Source organism: Saimiri boliviensis, chromosome 21, assembly GCF_048565385.1.
Source record: "Saimiri boliviensis isolate mSaiBol1 chromosome 21, mSaiBol1.pri, whole genome shotgun sequence".
Lineage (NCBI taxonomy): Eukaryota > Metazoa > Chordata > Mammalia > Primates > Cebidae > Saimiri > Saimiri boliviensis.
This window is the reverse complement of record NC_133469.1, coordinates 5747257-5772604: the sequence shown is the minus strand read 5'-3', so window position 1 is coordinate 5772604 and position 25348 is coordinate 5747257. Positions and strand designations below refer to the sequence as shown.

General features: G+C 52.1%; 1 protein-coding gene across 4 annotated transcripts in view; it reads right to left on the bottom strand.

The window, feature by feature from the left end:
- TBC1D22A (TBC1 domain family member 22A) overlaps nt 1-25348 on the bottom strand; it is a 366614-nt gene that overhangs the window by 30836 nt on the left and 310430 nt on the right. For all 4 annotated transcript variants that reach the window (XM_074391214.1, XM_003932758.4, XM_074391215.1 and 1 more), the window contains one exon: nt 11857-11952. In XM_074391214.1, coding sequence (XP_074247315.1) covers nt 11857-11952 — 96 coding nt within the window. The remainder of the gene's footprint in view (nt 1-11856; nt 11953-25348) is intronic.

Sequence of the window (25348 nt, the reverse complement as noted above, 5' to 3'; positions counted from 1 at the left end):
AGCTCCTGTCGGCTCCTCTGAGACAGTTCCCTTCCCACCTCCGCTGGCAGGACCCTGCACTCCTCACTCCTACCTCGCGGCAGCCTCATTTTTGGCGATGATCTTCCCACTTGCCCCCACCCTTCTTCCCCAGCGGTGAGCAGCCATGAAGATGCCGCCTGCTGCAGGGCAGGGCTTCAGTGCGACCCAGTGTGACCAGTGAAGCCGGCCTTGCAGGCCTGCAGGGATGGTGGGGAAAAGGCTGCTGGGGCCAGGGCAGCCTCAGGCACTGAGGGGCACAGTGTGGGGCTTTGGGCAGAAGCACCCACCACCCCCAAAGTCAGGGAGGAAGAAAGCTGCCAAACGGAAGACGGAAAGCTGAGGGGCGGGTGGGGGGGTGCAGGGGGTTCTCAGCTCCTCGCTAAGGGGCAGTACATGTCTCCTCTTTGTGCAGGGAGGGGGCAGTGCCGACAGGGCCGGGACATCACCATGCTCCAGCGTCCAGTCTGACTGGACCCCGCCACCCCTCTAGCCTTGCTGAGAATCAGACACACTAAATCAGAGAAGAGCAAATATTTTTTCTTTGCATGAGGAATTAAACGATCAATGCAACTTCTTCTGTGTGCTTTATCTCAAAAAACAAACACCCCAAAGTTGAACTGAGAAATCCTATCATGTTTGCCCTGAAAATCCTCAAACTAATTAGGGTAACAAAATGAACACGCCGCACAGATCAAAGGCTTTTTGGGCTGGAAGTGGATCATAAGGCAGCACGAGGATCTCCTTAAGCCTTCCACTTTCTTTCATTTTACCTTATTTTACTTCCTTCTATACCAGCACCGAGTGAAGCCTTGGCCAGGGCCCGGGGCCACGTTGGCTCACACTCACTGCCTGCAAAGCACAGGCTAGTGAAACCTGAAGCCCCAGGCTGACCGGGAGGTGACCTGCCGTGAGACGAGGGACTGTGGGACTGACTGAGATGGTGGAAAGTAGCACCGAGCCCTGGGCAGGCCTGCCACGGGGAAGAAGAGCACAGCCCTGCCACCCCTGCCACGGGGAAGAAGAGCAGAGCCCTGGGCAGGACTGTCGCGGGGAAGAAGAGCAAAGCCCTGCCACGCCTGCCACGGGGAAGAGCAGAGCCCTGCACCAGCTTGCCGCGGGGAAGAAAAGCAGAGCCCTGGGCAGGCCAGCCACGGGGAAGAAGCACGGAGCCCTGCCACACCTGCCACGGGGGTTCTAGGAAGACAAGCTGCCCGCAAGTGGGCTCTGCACCACTCTTGCCAAAGAAAAGGCCCCATCCTGCTCATCCCCGAGAAGGAGACTCAGCAGCAAAGCCACAGCCGGTGCCTCCTTCTGAGCGGGGGCCTGAGGTCTGAGTCCGGCCACAGGTACAAGAGGGGTCCCAATGGGGCTGGCTAGGGCCTGAGGGAGCGGGTAAGTGGCCAGCCCTTCGGGCATGGAAGTGGTGGGCAAAGGCACAGCCTGGGCTGTGATCAGCCAAGGCTCCGAGAGAGCCGGGCAGGGAAACTCTCTATCACCCTCCCCCGTGGTGCCACGTGCCCTGCCAGGCAGAGGACCCTGGAAACTGCCTCCCTGCTGAAGCCCCCCATCTAAATTTGGGGGTGCCGGGGTGCTCGACTGTCACATCAGAATCCCAGGATGTGAGCAGAAAGGATGACAGCCTCACAGCACGACTCTCTCTGCAAACAAAGCCGAGTTTGGTAGTGACTTGTGTGACCCCAGGCTTGACAAGAGGATGCAGCCTTGAGGTGGTGGGGGAGGGGGTCCCACAGGACACTCCCAGGCCACCAGTTGCTTTTTGATTCCTTTTCCAGCCAAGTTACATAAGCACTCAGGCAATCTCAGCCCTAGCCTCACACACAAGCGACTCCGTCCCTCTAAGTGTCGCCGCCTGAAAACACGGGCAGGGCCGGCCCTGAGTGAGACCTGTCCTGGCCAAGAGCCGGTGAGTTCCCTGCATCCTGGCAAACAGCCGGCCTTCGAGCCAACACGACGGAGGAACAGGAACCTGCACCTCCCAACCTGCTGTACAAACGGGACATGGCACAGCAACCGTGGCAGTGACAGGCCAGGAGCCAGGACAGGACTCCTGACACCGCCAGGGAAGAGGAAGAAAGGCCACTCTCGCTGGGGAGAAGCAGGACCCGGGCAAGGAGGAGGCTCGCATCCTGCAGGTTCAGAGGGCGCAAGCCAGTTGGGGCTGCAGGCCAGGGAGAGCAGGGCGGCACGGTGCAGGCGCTAAGGCCGGGCAGGTGAGCAGCCAGGTGGCAGGGGGCACGTGGCCATGGTCCCACAGCAGAGCTGGCTGCTGAAGGGCAGCAGGCAGAAGCATGAAGGGATCAAGAGCACATTCTAGAAAGCTCTCTCTAGCTGTATTCTGGAAGGTGGATCAGAAGGAAGCAGGAGGGAGGGGCAGGCAGAGCCAGCTGCTATGACAGTCCCAAAAGATCGAGGTGGCAGGGGGAACATCTGGTGCAACCTCCAGGCCTAATGACCAAGGCTCGGGGGAATCCAGGCAGACTCCATCTCGCTGGGCACCAAATGAGGGCTCCTAAGGGTGGGGTCGGGGGCTGCGCATCTCACACCTTGTTTGATCACAGACCTCAAGGATGTATGTGCAGAAACTGAAGGAAGCACCAAGACACGTTAGCACACCGCGTCCTTGCCATGCCACCATTATTGTATTTTACCAAAGTATTCTGAAATGACTTGGGAGAAGATCTAAACTGGCCTTCAGCACAGAGAGTTGGGGAGGTGCCGCCATGAACTCGAGTGGCCCCACAGACTGGGGCTATGCCCCAAGCACAGCTGGACTTAGACAGGGCAGGCGCCCCAAGACTATGTGCTCACCTCTGGCTCCCATGTGGCTTCTGTCCCAAGGATCCTGGCTGCAGACCCCAGGGACCTCTGCAAGAGAGCTGGGGTCACCGTGCACTGATAGGCAGATGCTCCCTTCTGCTAAGAAGGGGCCTGTCACTGCAGAGCGAGGCAAGATGGCCAATGCCAGGCTCTGACCCCCACTGTCAGGAGGGATGGCCCTGACATGCTCCTGCTTCCCCAGGTGGCCAGGGCCCCATCGCACGGGCAGAGGCCGGCTACCCTCCTTGCTCCAGCAGCAGAGGCAGCGGCTGGCCTGTTGCCACCCCCATGGAGCACCTCCCAGGATATGTGCCCTGAGGCCGGCTTGAGGGCCTGGCATGGCCTGTCCTCCAGGCTGCTCCCGGCCCCACTTCACTTGGTGGTTTGTTGTCCTATTCCCCAGTTTTCCCACAAGGAAAGCTCTGCTCGCTTCTCACAGCTGAGCCCAGGTCCCACCTCCATGGCCCCCTTCCCTCTGAACCCCGCACGTCACCACCCCATCCCCAACCTCTGGGCCTTTACCCTGTGGTTCCTGCTGAAACACGAGGGCAGCGCCCACCCCTGCAGCAGCAGCAGGGATTCAAATGCTCAGCTCAGGCGCACCCTCCCCAACTGACCGGAAAGTCTCTTCCTCGCCCTGCTGTTCCCATGCAGGAATCCCGCTTCGGGCAGGTCTCATCCAGCAGTGAGCACACCCACCATGGACCTGCCATGTGCCCGGCCGTTGTGAATGGTGTCCTCTTCCCTCAGACTTTCACAGTGTGGCGTCGGAATGTGAGAGGCAGGGGTGTGGGCACCCAAGAGCTTCTATTCAAGAATGGTCCAAAGAGCTAACACCACACGGCCACACAAACCTGACCTCACAGCACACACGACCCTGCACACCCCACACTTTCACACACGCAGCAACCCACACACAAAGGCACAATTCACTCAAGATACTACTTTTCAATTGACCCAATTTTGTCTTTGAAATGTCTTGAAGCGATAGAGGCAGAGACAACGATCTTTACTTTGGCATTTCGTGACATTTGCCACCTCCAGTGAACGCAGGATGAAAGAGAAACCTGTATGAAACCATCAGCCTATCGAAGGATACTCAGCATCACAAGAGCAGTCCCATGTGACAGAGACACAGCCCACCACCACGGGCCATTCTGTGAGCCAACGGGCAGGCTGAGGCCTGCCGGACTCATTAAGTGGGTCCTGGGTGTGAGTTCACCAGTAACTCAAGACAGCAACGGACTGGCCCAAAAGGATGATGGAACTCCCAATGAAAGCGTGCAGAAAAGCACATCTGTCAGGACTGGAGTGCGCAAATTCAACCTGCCGGCCGGCAAATACCCCTTCCGTTTCTACCACGCGCCAGGTGCTGTGATGGATGGAAAAGCATGGCTCAAAACCCCGTAAGCAAAGGAGTGGGACAGGCAAGGAGGGCACCAACAGCAGTCCATGCTCTCCTGGAGAGAATGAAGGACGCATCGCCCCGTTTTCTGTGCTCTCTGCTTTGGGTCAAAGGGAAGGGCTGGGTGCCCAGGAGTAAAGCAGAGAGATTCCACCCATCCACCCTGAAATCTTGGCAGACGGAATCTCATGGGGGACCCCCCTCCACCCCTGGAGGGGCTAAGATCTCATCGACATTAATAACATGGTTCTCTCAAGTAAGAAAAAGCTAGAAATGATAATTCCCCACGTGCAAATGTGGTCTTCTCTCCGCCTCCTTCCAGGTAGAATTCTAAAGCTGCCATGGATCTTTAGAACAACCTTTAATTACCCTGAGACCCAAAAGTCCAAACAGGCCGAGGCTCGAGCTAAGGAATATTTGCTTTGAGGCCTCTCACGAAGCAAATGAAAGGGACTCCAGGGGGTCTGCAGCCAGAGAGGCTGAGCACATCCTGGCCCCAGCTTCCAAGGCCAGGAGACAGGTGAGGAGGGAGGCCTCACCCCTGCTTCTGCACAGTGACGCCCACCTGGGTCTCGGTGGAGCACAGCGTTTTTACTGCTGTTGTCTTTCCTACTTTGTAAATCACAGATGCCCAAGTGATACCTGTGAGGTCTTTATTGCTTATCTCTGCAGCAAAGGTCCCCTGAAGTCTGAGGCTAGCAGCATTTAGGGCGGCCTCCTAAAGGTAGTGGGTGACTTCCAGACTCAGCAGGTGGCCATACATGGACCGAGACTGCCTCTAAGGAGAGGCTGGGCCCAGGGGACTGGGTGGCCAGCTGGGAGGGGCTCCAAGGGTCACGGACTGGAGCTGGTTCCAGTGTGCACACAGATCCTCACTGTTACTCAGAACTGACCACGCCCACCCCACTGCCTCCTCTGTGATGGGGACACTGAGGACCCTGGAAAGACGCCCAGGCCAGCGAATGAAATGTAGCAGCTGCATCATCTATGAGACGGACCAGGCAGTTCAGGAAACCTCGTCATGGTGTCTTGCCCAAAGGGAATGCACTCTGTGCAGCCTGGGAGCCAGAAGGGGAACTGCAGAGCCCATCCACCCCTCCCTTCCCACAGCCCCGGTGACCCTCTCACACTCTCATCCCCAGCGCCCCTCAGGGGTCACCGCAGAAGCATCTGGTAACTAAGTCTCCACCAGAGGAGCAGGGCACGCTTCTTGCTTTGAGGGCCATGGGCCTGTGTGCTGTGTGAGTGAGGTGTGTGCACGTGTGCATGTCAGTCAGCTGAGGGGACACCTGAGGGCTGGACGCGGGCCATGTGCAGCACAACACCCGATGATGAGGGCGTGGAGGGACGCCTGAGGGGCGGGCATGACGGGGGTTCCCAGAGGAAGGGCAGAGACCCCAGAGCCCAGCGTTCTGAGCACCAGCTCCAAGCCATGAACCTCACAAAGCAGCCTCACTTCTCGGCTGAATCCCCACAACCATCCTTAATGTGGGACTTAACCCAAGTGAGAAAACCATGTTTACACATAGTGAAAATAAGCAAGATACAAAAAAAAAAAAAAATCAAACAAGAAAATAAAATATCCATAACTCTACTAACAAAGTCTAAGTCAGGCTAGCACCGCGGGTTGTTTCGGCTGGGGCTTTCTGTCGGCGTGTGACACCAGCGACCCTGGGATCGTTTTCATCTGTTTTACACGTGTGGACGCGTATCATTTCAGGTCATGCTTTTCCTCCATGTAGAAACGCACTGAAAACATTTTCTCATGTCAGTAAGTATTACTCGAAGATATAATTTTTGGTAGTTGTGAAACATAAACAGCTGTGTGCCATAATTGAGCTAACTGTACCCCAACCGCTGGATATGCAGGCTGCTGCCAATCTGCTTCTCCGTAATTATAAACGAGGAGAATTACCGGATGGAGGAAAGGCTCTTGATATAAATTATTAATCGCTCTCCAAAAAGGCTCTGGATCACGCCCCTCATCAGGATGAAAGAGCCTGCTCTATACCAACTTCATCCACTTCCAGGAAGTGCCTTGCTAAAACTCGTGCTTATTTGAGAGAGCATTTGCTTCCATTTTCAATTCTTTACTAATGACTGGAAGAAACATTTACATTTTCTGGACAGCTACGTAAATTCTCATGTGGGTCTCTGACTGTTCTGACTGTCCTCATCCATTTTCTCTGAGGACATTGTATTAGTTACTTGTGTGAGTTCTTTGTATATTAAGGGCATGCTCTATGTTGTCAATGAAGAACTCTGTCATCTGTCTTTTAATATTGTTTCTGGTATATGGATATTTGCAGCTTCTATGTTGTGCTTATAATGTGTCACTCTAGACGGGGGGTGGATGCAGCAAACTACCACGGCACGTGTATACCTACATAACAATGCTGCAGGGCCTGCACAGGTACCCCAGAACTTCACGTATAACAAAAAAAAGTGTCACTCTATAGTGAACTGGTATTTTCTTGGGCTAGGACACCTGGGGGTCTGTGGCCATATTAAATTAACTGGTTAGCGTAGGGTATTTCGGACACGGAAGTAACATAAGTTCTAGACCTAAATGAGTGAGAGGGTGAGCTGGGGCCAGGGATTTTCAGAGGAGACTTGCTTTTATTCCTCTTCCCTTCAAAACTAAGCCTCAGACAAGCATGAACCCACCAATGCCATTTTGTCTGTCTGTCCTGGTTCACGTGCTTGGGTTCGGGGTCCTGACTTAGGCAAAGGGTCTCTGACTCACATGCACCTGCTCCAGCCCCAGGCCTTCTTCCCTGCCCTGTGCCAGGCCGCTGACACTGGGGAGCTGGCCCCAGAGCAGGAAGCGGCAGACGCCTTCAGGGCAAACACCAGTTCTAGGGCTGGCTTACTCCTCTGAAGAGTCCATAAACTTAAAAACTTATTTTGTTGGCTGGGCGCGGTGGCTCCCGCCTGTAATCCCAGCACTCTGGGAAGCCGAGGCAGGCGGATCACCTGAGGTTGCTCTGTTGCCCAGGCTGGAGTGCAGTGGCGTGATCTCGGCTCACTGCAACCTCTGCCACTCAGGTTCAAGTGACTCTCTTGCCTCAGCCTCCTAAGCAGCTGGGATTACAGACACTCACCACCAATACCCAGCTGAGTTTTGTGTTTTCAGTAAAGACAGGGTTTTACCATGTTGGTCAGGCTGGTGTCAAACTCCTGACCTCAGGTGGTCCACTCCCCTCGGCCTCCCAAAGTGCTGGGATTATAGGTGAGAGCCTCTGCCTCCCGCCCCTACCTTATTTTTAATCCAAGTAAATACACTTAAACTTTTCTCCTGTGGTTGCTTCATTTAATGAAGCAGGCGGTGTTCAGTTCTGGTTCAGGGCTTGTGCCCCAGCAGCGGGGGCCACAGGTGGTTTCTGTGAGTCACGACATGCTGGAGCTGGCCCTTCTAGGGCTTACTGAGCCACGTGGGCCTGAGGAAGGTCTGCTGGCCCAATCGGCACGGGTGGGTGGCAGGTTCCTAAGGGAGGAACCAGCAGATCCCAAGGGAAAGCAGGGCCCCTGCTCGTCTCACCGCAGCTGGGCCCCAGTGTCCTCTTACTGTAAAATGACCAGCAGAGGGCAAGGATGGGATGGAGGGTGCCAAGCTGGCCCCGGGGGAGGGGGGACACATGACTTTCCACAGAAGGGCGCTCCTTTCACCCTGAAGACCCCATGAAAGTCTAGTTGGAAAGCAGATGGAAGGCACAGTCCATACTGTGGCTGCTGAGGTTTGAACCTCAGTGGCTGCAGAGGCGGGAGCAGGGCTCAGCGGAGAGGCACCATTGGATGCCAACATGCAGAGCCCATGGGGCACCGGGAAACGCCCAGAAGCAGGGCTGTGGAGCCATGTCCACGTAGCGTGAGGGATGAGCAATGCGTGAGGGCAAACACCTTCCTGAGGACCCGCAAGCTCTGGCAGGGGAGGTGGCAAATCCTCCAGAAAAGCACACACCTCCCGGGGCCAGCACACAGGACAGGACCAACGTTCACTCCAGCAGGTGCCGCCATGCAGGGGCCGGGAGGCCCAGGGTGCAGCCCCAATCCCAGCTGCGCCCCACCCCACCTCATCACTCCCTGCCCCCCGATCCCTGCCCAGCAGGTCCTGGAGGAGGCTCACAGAAGGGAAGGAACCAAACCACGCCTGGACGGGTTCAAAAGCCAAGGAGACCAAGGAAACAGGAAGCATCTCAGCTTCCCTACCTGCCCAGTTTTCTGGAATTCAACAACAGGAAACATGACCCATGGCCCCTCCTGGCCCCTGAACTGCTTGGTGTTGCTGAACACCAGGAGGGTCTCTGCCTTTCTTCTGGGAATCGGAAAAGGATTCTGTTCCTATGGAAATGACTTAAAGCCACACAGCATTTCCCAAGGGACAGATCACAGTACTGCAAGGAATGAGGGCTTTTGAAGCCTTTCCTACCAACGTTCTGCTGCTGGGGTCCTCACGTTCTGGGCTGTGCTTGCTCAGGTGGACTCCCACGGATGCAGAATCGTCTCCCTAAAACGTCACAACTGCAAACACAAATTCCCTGTGCTCACCAGGACCCCCTAGGTTTGTTGATTTCTGTGTTTTTCACCTCCTTTCCCATTGGGTTCAGTGCCCACAGGACTTTCTGGCACTCACAGCATTCTCTCCACCCAACCCCTATGGCATCAAAGAACTAAAGTTCTCTTCCTCTAAAGGAAGAAAACTTACCTCACAGGCCCTTCGCCAGCACCTCCTCCGGGTTCCCCACTCAGGCCACAAGAGCCCCACAGGCTCTCAGAGTCTGCACTCCACCCTGCACCCAGCACCCTGCACCCCACACCCCCACCCCACACCATCCCCCGCACCCCACACCCCCACCCCCCGCACCTCAGACCCCACAAGCCGCACCCCACACCCCACACCCCGCACCCCACATTCCACACCCCGCACCTCATACCCCACACCCCACACCCCGCACCCCCACCCCGCACCATCCCCCGTACCCCGCACCCGACCCCACAAGCCGCACCCCGCACCCCACAATCCACACCCCATACCCCACACCCCAGACCCCGCACCCCACACCCCGTCCTCCCTAACCTCAAGTGAAGCAGGCAGGGCTCAGAGAAGGCTGGCAAAGCGTTCTCATCAGCTGCCCACACTGCACTCTCTAATGATGCAGGGCAACGCCTCCGGCCCAGCAGCAAACACACTGCGTCCCTCACAGAAGAGCCCGATGAGCTGCGGCCGGGTGAGGAAGGTGGGCATCGTGCCGTTTGCATCTGTCATGGCTACCATGAGTTCTGTGGCTTGGGCCCAGTCTGCCCCTGCTGATGGCCCCTGGATGGGACTATCACATGACAGAGAGGTAGGAGGCCCACTTCCAACCCAACACCAGCCTCTTGTGACCCAGCTCCCCGAGACCCAGCCCAGGCACCCTGGCATCCACGGCTGTCCCCATCTCCTGTCCTTCACCCTGAGGGGCTCCCGGGCCGGTGTGACACTCCACTGCAGGTAATCACAACAGGAAGAAACACCACCATGAGCTCCCATGACCAATGTGAGTCTGGCCTGCCTCCAACCACCTTGTGGCACTGTCCCTATTTGGGAGCAGACAGGAGAATGCAGGAGTCGATGGAGGCACAGCCTTTTGCTGAAGTCAGTCATCTCTTGACTGTGCTCTGTCCCAAGCCAGAATGTGAGCAGGGACCATTCCTCATACATGTGTGGCTCAGAGTCTGCCCAGAGTGGGGCCCAGGGTGATTTCTGGGGATGATGAGACATGGTCTACTGTTCGCACAGGCCTGTGCACGGTGCCCTGTGGCTTCCGGCACACACATCACCCCGACCCACACCACCTCCTACCACCAGGCATGGCTGACCCGGGAGGGCAGCAACGTCTGCCCAGGGCCTCCAGCGAACAGAGCTCCCCAGCCAGTGAGTCACAGACACCACCGAGGCAGAACACCAAGCTCCATGGCCAGCCCGGTGACTGACTCTCAGCAGCCAGCCGCCTACATCTGGAGAGCAAGGTCCCTGGGAGGCAGCATGCAGGTGTGTGTGCTGGCTGGTGGGAACCAATCACACTGGCCCCCATCCCGCGAGGAGTGGCCGCTGTGCATCAGAGAGACTGGGCTCGTCTCCCTACAGGTAAGCGGTCAGCCAGTGCTGCTCTCCGTACGGATGGAGAGCCTGCTGTGGGGGAGGGCAGGTGGCACCAGCAGACAGCAGTCTAGGCTCCATTCATTCCACCTCACTTGGTGACACAGCAAGTCACGGCCCCTCTCAGCGCCTCCACATTCCCCTGTGCAAAGTCACAAGTGGGCCAGATGGTCCAGGAGCCCCCAGCAGCCTTGCACAAGCCAGGCGGGCTGGCAGATGGGTCAGGCACGCTGTACTCACTTACAGACCGTGGCTGGGGGAGGCAAGGCAGGCATGTGTCTGACACTGAGACTCCAATCACTGCCCCAGTGCTCCCCGCTGAGCCCCACACTGACAAAAAGGCCAAGAGCTCCGCGAGCCGAAGGAGCGTCTTTTCCCGTCCACCCACGAACACCTGGGCTGGGCTCCATCTGCTGGACCAGGCCCTGTTGGCAGCTCCTGACCTCCGCAGGGCCCTCCCCTGTCTGGTCTCTCCTAGGGTGGAAATGAAGCAGGCGGCAGGACCTCCCTGGCTCCTCCCAAGGCCCTTGGAAGGAGCAGAGATGCTCGGAGCCTCTGACGAGCACAGAGTTGGGGTACAACAAGCTGCCAGCTGCACTCAACACTGCCCTGGGGACTTGAGACTGTCCCTTTACCTGAGAGACAAGCGCCTGGCGAAGGCAGGGTGGTGGAGCGTGGCTGATCCCGGCCGGCTGGTGCAGAGCCTGATCTGATTCCCACTGCTGGGGTCTTCCCTGCTGCACCCAGAGCCCTCTGCGGGGTGAACGCTGGGCAGAAGGACTTCCCGGCCAGCACCTCTGGCTGGAAACAGTGGGTATCACCCCATGAAGGGACGGACAGTCCACATGGCACTTGGGACGTCTCAGAGAAACACGTGGGGTGGGTCAGGTGCTCGAGACAAGTCCACGGGGGGTCCCACAGGTGGAGCGCAGAGCCCCGCAGGACGTGCCTCTGATGAGTGGGGTGTAAGGAGGGCGCTCCCGCTAAGTCACCAGGTTAGTGAGGTTAAACAGTGTGCCCTCAGTCGCAGAGTTCCCAGTGGCCTGGCCGAAGGGACCCCAGGCTGTGTGATTTCTCACCCAGCCCCGTCCCCAACGCATCACAGTCCGGGTGCTGTGAAGAGGCTTCCAGGGACCAGAGGTCACACGCCGCACCCTGCAGGGGTCACGCTGCTAAGGGCACACCGGCCCAGTGCAGCTTCCACAGGGAGCTTGTCACACAGCCACGTCTAATAACTCATAATGTGGGCCGTGTTTCCACCGCCACGGCCACGTGACCACGGCCAGGCTCGTCTCCTCGGCAGGACGAGCTTTCAACCAGCAGGTCAGCGGCGAAACCACAAAGCAGCGCTCCTCAAAACTCTCCCCCAGATGACCCCCTGCACCACAGTTTAACAAACCTCTCTCCTAGCAGAAAACCAAACCCGGGTTCTTTTGAAAAGGCATTTACTTACTTGGAAATCTCTTTCTTCTAGGATTTCCTTCCTCCATCTCACGAGAAACGCTGCACACACGTACAGGTGGAAATGAGAGAAGCCCTCGGGTTCAGACTGAAAAAGAAAAAGTAACCAAGAGAAACTGTAACGTGTTGACCCATTAACATCGCCGTGAGGCTGTCTGCGGCAGCCAGCGTTTATCTAGTCAGGGTTCAGGGAAATCCAAGGCTTGTGCTGCCTTACTTTTACTTAATGCCTTCATTTCGAAATTCTCATCTCATTAAAACAAACACCATTTTCTCTGTAAGTACCAGCAGCCTGCTAAACAGCATGTGAACAGTTGAGCGAGCCGCGGGCAGCCTCCGCTGCAGTCTTCACTCTCCTCTCTCGCACGCACAACAGCCAAAAGCAGTAAGAGACAAATTCAGCGCGCGCTGGTGGATGCCAGGCACAGAGTCTGCTCCTCACAACAGGCCCTCTCCACTCCACAGATGACGAAACAAGGCTGAGCCGGGCCCGGCCCAGGCAAGCCGGAGATCAGACACTGGGCCCGGGGCCACACAGTCCAGGTCTCCCTGGGAAATGAACAGCGAAGGGAAGCCGACGGGAAGCTACAGGCGCGGAAGGACGCGGCTCACACTCCTCAAGTCACCGCCACGTCTCTCCTCACTGCTGTCAAACATGCCGCACCTGTTCCCCCTTCTTTAGCTTCCCCTACTCATCCTGGAAACCCAGGCCCACGGTCAGCGCCCAGAGGCTCTCCCACACGGAGGCTTGGGCGTGCACACCTTGGCAGTGGTGTTTGCTTCAAGCACACGCTGCCAACTGCTAAGACTGAGGGTGCCCAAAACTCCAGCTCTTGGGGTGCCACCGCCCAGGCAACGTCTATAGGACTACTGTCAATGGTTTATTAAGTAAACAAATAAAATGCACAGTGCGTTAGACGACGTGTTATGGAGAAAACAAGGCCAAGACTGGACCAGGAAGAGCAGGGGCGTGTGTGTGAACAGGGGATGTCATCTCAGCACAATCGTCAGTCGCCTAAGGTGACGGCTGAGAAAACATCCAAAGAGAGAAAAGGCGTTATTTTCTTTTTTGAGATGGAGTCTCACTCTGTCGCCCAGGCTGGAGTGCAGTGGCACGATCTCCGCTCACTGCAACCTCCTCCACCTCCTGGGTTCAAGCAATGTTCCTGTCTCAGCCTCCTGAGTAGCTGGAACTACAGGTGCCCGCCACCATGCCAGAGTAATTTTTGTATTTTTAGTAGTGACAGGGTTTCACCATGTTGGCCAGGCTGGTCTCAAACTCCTGACCTCAGGTGATCTACCTGCCTCGGTCTCCCAAAGTGCTGGGAGTGAACCACTATGCCCGGCCAGAAAAGGCATTTAGACACATGGCAGAGAAACATTCCAGGTAAAAGCAACAGGAACCACAGAGTCCCTGTGGTTAGAAGCTGCTTGGCACATTCCAGAAACAGCTAGGAGACAGCACAGCTACCGCAGAGCAAGGCGAGCAGAGGCAGGCGACGGCAGGTGCGTGTGGGGTCCAGATCCTCAGAGCTCTGGGCAGGGAACTGTGCAGTCTTCAGAGCATCCCTCCAATGGCCATGCTGAGAATGGACGGTACATGGCAGGGTGGGGAGGGTAGAATGAGGAGGGCCAGGAGGCAGGTTAGGGCACCACAGCAGTCATAAATTCAAGAGGGGCTGGTGACTCGGGTCAAGTGGGGGCAGGGAAGCTTGTGGGAAGACAAATTCGAGATGTATGTTGAAGGTCGTGCAGAAAAAAATACACCCACATATATGAGATCTAGGGTAGGAGAGAAAGGAACCAAGGGTCACTCCGACACTCTTGGCCTCAGCAACTGCAAGGGCAAAGGTGCCAATTCCTGCGGCAGGGAGAGGGTTGTGGAAATGGCTGCCAGAGACAGCGGTCTGGCAGGAAGGCCGTGGGCTGTTCTTTGGAAATGCCAAGTTTAAGTCACGGGAATCCAGGTGGAGACGGGAGGGAGGCACCTGGACACACAAGCCCGCACAGTGGGCAGCGACTCAGGCCAGAGATAAACACCAAGGGCTGAACAACCCACAGGAATGCCCAGCGAGCTGCGGGCAGACCAACGAACATGAAGAGTATGTATTCTAGAGCTGCTGGACAGCACGCCCTGCCTACGTCCACTAAATAAAGTGAGTCAACAGTGTTCTGCACGTTTCCTATAGATCCTCACTGTTTTTTTTTCATCTGCTTATAATCTATCAATAACTGATAGGTATGTTTCAAAACTTCCATTATGATAGTGAGTTTACGTATTTCTCCTTATGGTTCTGCCCATCTTTGTTTTCTGTGCTTGGGAGTTACGGTATCAGGAGCATACAAATTCACAATTGTTTTCTCTTCCTGGTGTATGGAGCAGTGTAAATACGTACGATCTCTTACCTCAAGCCTGGCTTTTGCTCTGGAGTCTCCAGTGGGAAGGCAGGAATCTTAATATGTTTACAACTACGTATCAGTTTTTGTTGGGTAATATCTTTTAAACAGCTCTTTTGAGGTATAACTGTCACATAACAAACTTTATATATTTCAAGTTTATAATTTGATAAGTTTTGATATATGCATACACCTGGGAAAAACACATCACAACCAAGGCAAGAGACATGTCTACTTCTCCAAAGATTTCTTTGTGCCCATTTCTAAATCCTGCCTTTGAGCCCTCCCAGTCCCAGACAACCACTGACTGACTCATGTCACTGCACATCAGCTTACATTTCCAGTACTTTTAAATAAAGGGAGTCATATGACACACACATTTGGTCTTGGTCTCGCCTCTCCACGCAGGGTGATTACCTTAGGTTCATCCACGACATTGCACGCACCAATACTTCATTTCTATAAACGCTGGGTGGCATCCAATGCATGGATATACCACACTTATTCATTCATTTATCTGTTGATGGACTGAATTGTTTCTACTCTGGGGCTACTACACAGAGAAATGCCATGAATATGTGTGTACCAATCTTTGAATGGACATATGTCTTCATTTTGCTTGGATAAATACTTAGGAGGAGAACAGCTAGATCATTACGGTAGGAGTATGTTTACCTTTTGAAAAAACCGCCACCCGCTTTGATGTAAACCTTTTATGAAATACAGGCTTTGCAAATGTTCTCCCTCCGCCCTTTCATCCTCTTAGTCACGTTTGAAGACCGTGGGTTTTAAATTTTGATGAGGTTCAACCTAGTGCTTTGTTCTTTGACAGATCATGCTGCTGGTGTCTTATCTAAAAATGTCACTGCCTAACTCAAGGACGCAAAGGTTTTCTTCTAGGTGGTTTATCAGTTTTAAGTTTTACTTTAGCTCTATAATCCATTTTAATTTTTCTATGTGGTAAAGAGTATGGAAGCTCATTTGTATGCACATGGATATGCAACTGTTCCAGCAATTTGTTGAAAAGATGAAACTTCACCTAGTGCTGGTCACTTACGTTGTCCTCTTTCAAGGCCATTTTGGCCATTCTAAGTCTCCTGCATTTCTGTATACATTTTTAGAACCTGTTTTGTCAATTTGTACAGAACAGCTTGCTGGGATGTCTGACCCATGACCATGGTATAGCTCTTCCCTTAATTAGTCTTCTGACTCATGATGATGATATGAACAACTCTAAACACACACTGATGTATAAAAGAACAACAGTCCTGGAGGAGTAGCCAGAGGGAAAAAAGAACAAAGAGAAGATGTCCATTTATAGTGTTTAAAAAGTCACAATAGAACTGAAATTCTGGAAAACTTGAGTACATAGCGAGGGAAGATTAGGTCAGTGCATGGTGCTGGTATGACTGGAATTTAAATATTCTTAATTTTTTATATTGTTTGGGAGGAGAATAAGGTAACAATCTGCTCTTCATTTCATCAGCCCTTCTTGCTCTTCACCAGCGCTTCATGGTTTTCTCAGTACAGGTCTGTTACATCTGCTTTTAGATTTTCCCTAACAAGTTCATATTTTTGATGATACTGAAAATAGTGTCCCGAAAATCTTAATTTCTGTTTGTTGGTGGTTACTGGGTTTCCTCCGTTCTTTACTTCCTTGTATTTCTCTTCTAACCAGCACAGCACTGGGGTTTTAGACTCCAGCCATGTTTTCTAAGCGAAGAGCTTGGTCCCTGCTGGCTGTGATTCCCGACACATTCAGGTTAATTCACATGCTCTCATTCAGAAGTTTCCAACTGTTCCACTTTTTCTATCACTCTTTCCTTCTGGCCCACATGTGGACAAATCTACTTCCCTCTACATTCTAATGCCCTAACCCCAATTAATCTGGAAGTTGCTGAATTGTTTCTATTATTTTAACGGGCCCTCTATAAATTTTAACATATGTATTTAACTTAGTGGTCTAAAACGAATTATCTTTATTCTCCTCCCAAACAATATTTAAAAATTAAGAATATTTTAATTCTAGTCATACCAGCACCATGCACTGACCTCATCTTCCCTAGCTATGTACCCATGTTTTCCAGAATTTCAGTTCTATTGTGACTTTTTAAAAATTATAAATTAAGATCTTCTTCTTGTTCTTTTTACATCAATGTTTGTTTAGAGTTATTCACGACTTTATTCTTTTTTTTTTTTTCCACATTATATCTTCTTGCACCTAGACCTTTCTTCTGAAATTATGATCCTTCTTGAAATTCAACCTTTAGAAGCTTCTTTAAATGAGAGGGTCTTTTGGTTGTAAACCCTCAGATTTCATCTGTCTAAAAATGTTTTTATTCTCATTCTTGAAAGACAGTTTGCTGGATATATAATTCTAAGTCATCTGTTATTTTAAAAGATGACGCTGCATCATCTTTTAGTCTCCACTATTCAATGCTATCAATCTGTTTGCCATTCCTTCACAAGCAATCTAACTTTTCTCTCTGGCTGCTTTTGAATACTTTGTCTGGGACATTTTGCAGTTTCTTTTTGATATTTATTGTTCTAGAGATACTGGTCTTTCTGAATCTGGAGAACAAGTTGTTTTCATCAATTTTGGAAACAGTCATCCATTATCTCCTTTCAAACATCCGTTTGTGCCCATTCTCTTTATTTTCTCAGAACTCTGATCGGAGGGAGCTGGGGTCTTTTCATTTCTTATCCATTTCCTTTAGCCTCTCTTTCTGTCTTCCATCTCTTTGTTTCTCTGGGAGAAATACTTTTCTCGAATGTCTCTTCTAGTTCATTCATCATCTCTTCAACTGTGTCACAATTTGTTTCACTTACCTATTACATTTGAACCTTGGTTATTTCTTCAGAGCTGCCTTGTAAATTGACAGTTACCCCTTCTTCTTTCATTCAATACCTTTCTTTTTATTATTTTAAATGTATTAAGCTTATTTTTATAGCATATCTCAGATCATTCTAAAATCTTTGTAGATCTCCTTCTGCAGTCTGTTTTCACTGCTGGTGCTTGTCCGTGGTGGTTAGCTTCCTTGTACTTCAGTGACTTCTCCCGTCATTATGCTCCTTAGAATGTGTATCTGCTGGAATTCTTTCAGGCTTTTCTTTGAAGTGGGGTGAGGACTACATTTTCGTCTCTGGAGCCTGAGGGCACTGTTACCCCAGACAACGTTAAATCAAATTTTTAGCTTGCAATGTTTTAGGTCAAATAAAGTGGGTCTCCCAACCCATATGAACGTAGGATTGTAGTTGGAAAATGTGAGGAGGAGGAGGGGTCTTTCTTCCTCCTCCAACCTCCATGGTCGAGGCTAAGAAAGGCAAACACGAGCGCCTACTCAGTCTCTGAACAGTCCCCGGGTTTTGAGTCCTACCAGGGGCTCATTAAAATCAACTGGCAGATACCCCTGGGTAAAGATCAGCTTTGATGCTGCTCCCCTCTCTCTCTAGATTTGTATTTTCTCGAGATTTCTGGTCTCTAATAGTCTCACCTTTGTGGTTATGTTTTTCAGAAACACACCAGCATTACTTGCTGTATTCACACCAAAAACAGGAGGGCCTTTTGGACACCACATTCACGGCTTTGCCCTATTATTATTTTCTTAAATCCATTCATTTCTTTAAGAATCTTAAACATATTACCACTGCGGCTTTGTAGTACGGGCTTGACGTGCTAGTTTTTTCATATCATTGACAAAAAGAGTCAAACTCTATAGACTATTTGAAGAGATTGATTCTGAGCCAAGTATGAGTGACCATGGCCTGTGATATAGCCCTCAGGAGGTCCTGAGAACATGTGTCCAAGGTGGCCAGGGTGCCACTTGATTTTATACATTTTAGGGAGGCACGAGACATCAATCAAATACATTTAAGAAATACATTGGTTTGTTCCAGAAAGGCAGCGGCGGGGGTGGCAGTGGGAGCGGTTCCCAGGCTATAGGTAAATTTATACATGTTCTGGTTGACAATTGGTTGAGTTTGTCTAAAGACCTGGGATCACAGAAAGGAAATGTTCAAGTTAAGATAAAAGACGGTAGAGACCATGGTTCTTTTGAAGTCTCAGAGTGGCTGCTCTTAGAGACAATACAGAGAAATGTCTCCTATTGAATCTCCTTTTTTGCTGTTGTTGAGAGGGAATCTCACTCTGTTACCCCAGGCTGGAGTGCAATGGTGAAATCTAGGCTCACTGTAATCTCCGCCTCCCAGGTTCAAGGGATTCTCCTGCCTCAGCCTCCTCAGTAGCTGGGATTATAGGCCTGTGCCACCACACCTGGCTAACTTTTGTATTTTTAGTAGACACGGGGTTTCACCATGTTGTTCAGGCTGGTCTCGAATGCCTGACCTCATGATCCGCCCACCTCAACCTCCCAAAGTGCTGAGATTACAGGCATGAGCCACCTATTGAATCTTTAAAAGGGGCTAGACTCTTAATTTCTTTAGGATTGGGAGGGCCTGGAAGAAAAAAATCTAGCTATGTTAATAGAGGGTTTTCTTTTTTTGAGACAGAGTCTCATTCTGTCACTCCGGCTGGAGTGTAATAATGTGATCTGAGCTCACTGCAACCTCTGCTTCCCAGGTTTAAGTGATTCTCCTGCCTCAGCCTCCCGAGTAGCTGAGACTACAGGCGCGTGCCACCACACCTGGCTATTTTTGTATATTTTTAGTAGACATGGGGTTTCACCATATTGTCCAGGCTGGTCTCAAATTCCTGACCTCCTGATCCACCTGCTTCTACCTCCTAAACTGCTGGGATTAAAGGTGTGAGCCACCGTGCCCAGCCAAGATGCTTACAGATGCAAACTTTCCCCCACAAAGGACAGCTTTGCCATTTTAAAATATTGCAAAGAAACATGTTTTGGGGTAAAATATTTTGACGTTCTTCTTTGCCATATAATGATATGTCAGAGTCAGGCTGGAAAGTAAGTCATGATATATAGGGTTAAATATGTATCATGATGAGAATGAGAGAATGTGATGAGAATCTATGGCAGGGCATGACTCTCCAGACCCCTTAGATAGGAATTGGGGCAAGATAAAAAATCAGAGCTTAGTCTTCAATATCCATTAAAATACAGACAGCCATTGACACATTACATGTTTGTTTGTGTCGGAATTAAAATCAATATATTTAAACTGAGTGAAATTCCAGTGAGGCCCCTATGGCCCATTCTCTGGGCGCCGCAGCCCTCTCACGCTGTAACTAGGATGCCCTTTCTAATTCGGCAGGCTCCTATCCTGCCACCATTTTACTTTTAAATACCCATTGCCTTCAGGATAAAGTAGAAACTCCTTAACAGGGCAGACCAGACATCCAGCCCTACCCACCCCATATCTTGCTATCCTAGCCCTCTCCAGCCTAGGCTCTCTCAGGCACTCTGCTACCCCCAGAGGGAGGGAATGCTGCTTCTTTGTTCTCCTAGAGAAACCCATTCAACCTTCAAGAACTTCCCCCTTTCTCCCAAGCAGTGGGCTGTCTCCACCCTTTCTTCCCAGGAGCCCTAGCCCTGTCCCTGCAGCCGGTGCCACACTGTCCCATTCAAGGCCCTGTGTCCCGTGTGTCAGCTTTCCCTTGGTGACTCCTTCTTCATTATAATCCCAGCTCCAAGCCTAAGAGTAGGAAGGGAGACTGAAAGAAATCACACACACACACACACTCCAAATCCACGAACTCGGGTTACCAGGAGCCTGTCAGTTCCCCCAGGCTGGATGCGTGGAAGCTCGGCACTGAGGATGTTCCTAAAGAAATGTGTCTCAGCCAGGTGGTGCGGTGGCTCACGCCTGTAATCCCAGCACTTTGGGAGGCTGAGGCGGGTGGATCACCTGAGGTCGGGAGTTTGAGACCAGCTTGGCCAGCATGGAGAAACCCCCGTCTCTACTGCAAATACAAAATTAGCCGGGCGTAGTGGTATATGCCTGTCATCCCAGCTACTGGGGAGGCTGAGGTAGAAGAATCGCTTGAACCCAGGAGGCAGAGGTTGCAGTGAGCGGAGATCTCACCATTGCACTCCAGCCTGGGCAACGAGAGTGAAACTGTCTCAAAAAAAAAAGAAAAAAGAAATATGCCTCTTTCATTTTAAATACCTTAGGTGACAGGAACAAACAAAAACCTTCAGGTCTTCCAGGCCCTGAGGGAACCAGCCCTAAGGAATGCATGATTGGTAATTAGCATTGCAAATACTGAGAGGGAAAGGTCTTCTGGAGTACTCAGGGATGTTCCAGAAAGATGGGTTCTCCAAGGAATCCTGTTTACTCTCTGAATTTGCTTAATAGCCTTTTATTTAACCAGGGAGTACAAAGGTCAGCCTCAGGCCAGCCCTCCTACCCACTCCTACTCAGAATTAATAAGGCTGGGCTGTAAATCCCGCAGCTCACGAGATGGCTCCGAGCAGCAGCGCGGCCTAGGAGAGGCTGCCACTGCACAGAAACGCAGCACTGGGGGAGAACAGAGCTTCGCGGCGTCACTTAAGTGGATTATTTGTCTTGGATGACTTGGTAAATTACATTAAAACAGTAATTTAATAAATAAAAAATTCATATCATCTATGGAAAATGGGCTTCTGCTTTAATGAGGCTTAATCCAGACAATAAATATCACCCAGCACTCTGTTGGTAAACAGGACGGCCTGAGCGGTGGCCACGGGCCAGCCCTGCGCACCAGCCTTGCCTGAGCCCACTCAGGACCAGGGGCTCCAGCCCTTCAATGGGGGGCACACGCCCGGGGTGGGTCAAGCGGAAGGAGGCTGTGGCTTGGAGAGGCCCCGGGGTTGTTGGGGGAGCGCTGGCTGACTCACTTGAGGAGGCCACTTCCGGCATCACCCACCACCACGCCACCAGGCCTGTCCTGCAAATCCAGATCCCCTGTTCTCCCAGGGTCCGGGGGGAAGGGAAATGGTTTCCTCCCTCTATGCTGAAACAAAGGTCTTGAGCTGCTCACCTGCGAAACTATAAGCTCTCCCTTCTCCTCCCAGCAGAAAACCAAAAAGATGAGGAAATACCATCAGGTGGGTGGAATACTCTGGATCAGGGGTGGGGTGCTCAGCTACCTGGCCACCTGCAGATTACCAGGCACGTCCTGGGCATCACTGGAGCAGGGTCAGCTGTCTTCCATGTGCAATGGGTACGCTGCAGTGAGCAACGTGTCAGTAAGCGGATCCTAAGAGCCGGAGGCTCCCCGCTCCCCTGTCACTGCCATCAGCTAAAATCCTTCCATCAAGGAAAACAAAGCCTCCAGTTCCCCTCAAGGCATCTGAGACTCCATCCACCTCTCTCGGTTCCCCAAGGCTGTCCCGTAACTCCTCCTCATGGGCCCCCAGTGCTGGGCCGGTTCCTGCTGGTGCGGGTCTGCTACGGCCCTGGCACTTGAGAATAACCCCAAAACACAATCAAACCCTGGAACCCCTGGCTCTGGAAACCAAGCAGGCCGGGCCCGAGGACGGAGGACGCTGAGTAAGCCGCTCCTCTCCTTCTGGGGCCTTGGCTGCCTGTCCCACAGGCAAGGCTGTGGCAGCTGGTCACTGCACCGGGAAACGCCCACAGGTCTGGAGAGATGCGGAAGCTGGAAGGACATCCCCAGCCCGACGAGGGCAGTGACAGGCTGTGGTGGCCGGCCCAGCATCCTGCAGTCCTAGTGAAGCAACCCCCAAGCCTGTCCCCGCTTCCCCTCTGTGGCTGGGGGGACACCTCCGTCTTCCCCACGCTGCCAGTCTGCAGAGGAAACACTCAGGTGTCATTTAATGGATGAGTCAGGAATATTTCTTTTAGGATTCAGATGAGTGATAAATATGGTTCTGATTAATACAGAAGACACTTTGGCAATTTTTATTTCAGATTACTTCAATATTCCTCTCTTAATCACTGACTGAGAGAATAGCAGCTTTGACTGAGGCTTGACGACGAGTCTGCTGGGACCACAGTGAACCACAGGGCCCAAGCGTTCCCGTGGGCGCCACGCAAACCAGTACGTTTCCACACTCTGCCGTGGAAGAAAAATACGGTTCTTTCAAGCAGATCCCCGCAAGCTCACAGACTGTCTCACAGAAGCCCAAAGCTCGTTTAGCCAAGGCTCTAACTCTAACCAGAGGCCAAGCCATCACTCTGAGGCCCGCCACTGGCAGGGAGGGTTCTGCCTTGAAGAAGGCAGCCTACTGCAGGGAGGGGCAGAAGGGCACACCTCACCCCTTGTGTTAGTCGGTTTTCACTCAGCTGATAAGGACGCACCTGAGACTGGGCAGTCTATAAAAGAGGAGGTTCAGCTGGACTGACAGTTCCACATGGCTGGGGAGGGCTCACAATCATGGCGGAAGGTGAGGAGGAGCAAATCGCATCTTAGGTTAGATGGTGGCAGGCAAAACAGTGAGAGAGCCTGGGCAGGGGAATGCCTCCCTCCAAAACCATCAGATCTCACAAGGCGTATTCCCTGTCATGAGAACAGCACGGGAAAGACGTGTGCCCATGATTCTACTACCTCCCACCAGGTCCCTCCCACAACACGTGGGAATTCAAGATGCGATCTGGGTGGGAACAGAGCTAAACCATATCACCCCTGTTCCCCAAGGCCTCACCGCTGCATCCCAGGGCTTCATCCCTGCTCCCCATGCCTGGCCCCTGCACTCCACAGCATCATTCCTGTGCTCTAAGGCCTGACCCCTACACCCCAAGCCTTACCCCTGTACCCTTGAGGCCTCATTCCTGCTCCCCAGGCCTCACTCCTGTGCCCTGAGGCCTCACCCCTACACTCCGTGGCCTCACTGCTGTGCCCTGAGGCCTCACCCCTGTGTGGCACTGTGTGAAGTACTAAGAATAAGCCAGGACCAGCCTGCAACTGCAGGGATGGACCAAGCTGGAGCCTGGAAGCCACCCAGTTGGGTTTCAGCCTCCTAGAGTTTTCATCCTAAACACTGGCCCTGACCTGCCATCTCAGCTCTGTCGCCACCACCTACACACTCTCACACCTGCAGCCCATCCACACAGCCCCACGCCGCCCCACCTCAGTTCTCTGGTGCTCAAGGCCCTCACTGTTTGGGCCCGTGTAAAACACCCGGGCTGGAAGGGCTCAGAAGGTCAGCACACTGTAGCTCTCTCTGCAGATGAGAAAACGGCAGATAGCTCTTGAGTGGTTTCAAAAACCCTCCAGCGCAGCCCCGGGAAAGGGTTCTGGTTCCGCCCCCTCGCCTGTCATTCAGACTCAACCCACCCAGCATCTCCTCCTAGGGAAAGGCACAGAGGCCTGGGGCAGCTCCTGAGAGCCCCGTGACCTTCCTCTCAAGGGTCTTCCTGCAGGATTGTTCCCTTAAGAACTGTCATGAGGGCCAGGAGGGGTAGCTCATGCCTATAATTCCAGCACTTTAGGAGGCTGAGGCGGGTGGACTGCTTGAGGCCAGGAGTTGGAGACCACCCTGGCCAACATGACTAAAAATACAAAAATTAGCCAGGTGTGGTGGTGGGTGCCTGTAATCCCAGCTACTTGGGAGGCTGAGACAGGAGACTCGCTTGAACCCAGGAGGCAGAGAGGTTGCAGTGAGCCGAGATCATGCCATCACACTTTAGTCTGGGCAACAGAGCGAGACTCAGTGTCAAAAACAAACCAAAAAAAAAACTGTTGTGAGTTTCCTCAGGGCCAGGGCCCTGGTGTTTGAGAGAAGCTCAGAGGAGACAGGGTGGGGCAGCGTTTCTCCTTCGGTTCCCCGCTGGGAGACAGTGTATAAATCCTGGGGCCTCAACCATGAGTTCTCTTAACACTGCTCCAGGTTCTGCAGTGGATTTAGTTTTATTTATAAAATGTAAGCTCAAAATGACTAAGATTTAACTAAATGCAAATTACTTATATATGATATACACTTTTTTAAATGGAGGAACAAAGGCTAAGAAACAATTTTCCTTCTACTTTGTATAATGGAGAAGCCGTGATAAAAGGAACAATATTTCACCTTTAATTGCACTGTTCGATTTTCCTTATAATTTTTTGGCACAAAATAAAAACAAATGGCCTTCTGGACTCAGGAGATTTCCCCCACATACACATATTTACGTAGATGTGCTTTTGAGGCCATTCAAATGACAGAAATTGTTTCTTGTTCTCTGCTAAGATTCAAATGCACCAACTTCAGCTGCACAAGCAAAATCTTTGCTATGATTTCCTTTGAAATATTCATTACCAGACCACTGCGTGACACAATCACCAGCCCGTAATGCAGAGCAGGCCATTTTGAAATTCATGCCAGCACCTCCACGGTTAGGGTATGGGCCGTAGCAAGAGCTGTGCACCACGTTTCACGGCAGGGCCAAATCCTAAGCATCAATGAGCTTGTTGCTATCCAGTCGGACTCCAAGTGACTCATCCATTAGCTCAAAGCCAGCCATGTTATCTTTTGCCAGATACTTACTGGCATGTGTCTGTCCATGCCTGAGAACATTCCAACTGGTTAAATGACAAAGGTCACAGCCAATCAAATCCAGTGAGTCACAGGACAGGTTCTCATCTCTGCAGCCTTGGGGGCTGATTGGTGGAGGGGAATGACCTACAGGGTCTGCCCCTCGATCCTGGGATTCTGGTCTAATCTACGAACACGCCCTAACTGAAGTAAGCCTTTTAAAGACATATACGAGAACAACATAAAATATAGTGATTTGTTCTGTTTTTGAGACAGAATCTCACTGTTTCCCACGCTGGAGTGCAGTGGCAAGATCTTGGCTCACTGCAACCTCTGCCTCTCGGATTCAAGCACTTCTGCTGCCTAAGCCTCCCAAATAGCTGGGACTGCAGGTGCGCGCCACCACACCTGGCTTATTTTCGTATTTTTAGTAGAGATGGGGTTTTACCATATTAGTAAGGCTGGTCTTGAAGTCACGACCTCGTGATCTGCCCACCTCAGCCTCCCAAAGTGCTGGGACTACAGGTGTGAGCCACTGTGTCTGACCAAATATACTGAAATTTTAAAATTCCTAATGGGTATTTATTCTTGGTTGACGTATCAGACAGAGTTCTCCAGAGAAACAGAACTGACAGGACATATGTGCACATAGGTGTATATAAATACACAGGGGCCACTGATCTTAAGGACTTGGCTCATGCAATTGCAGAGACT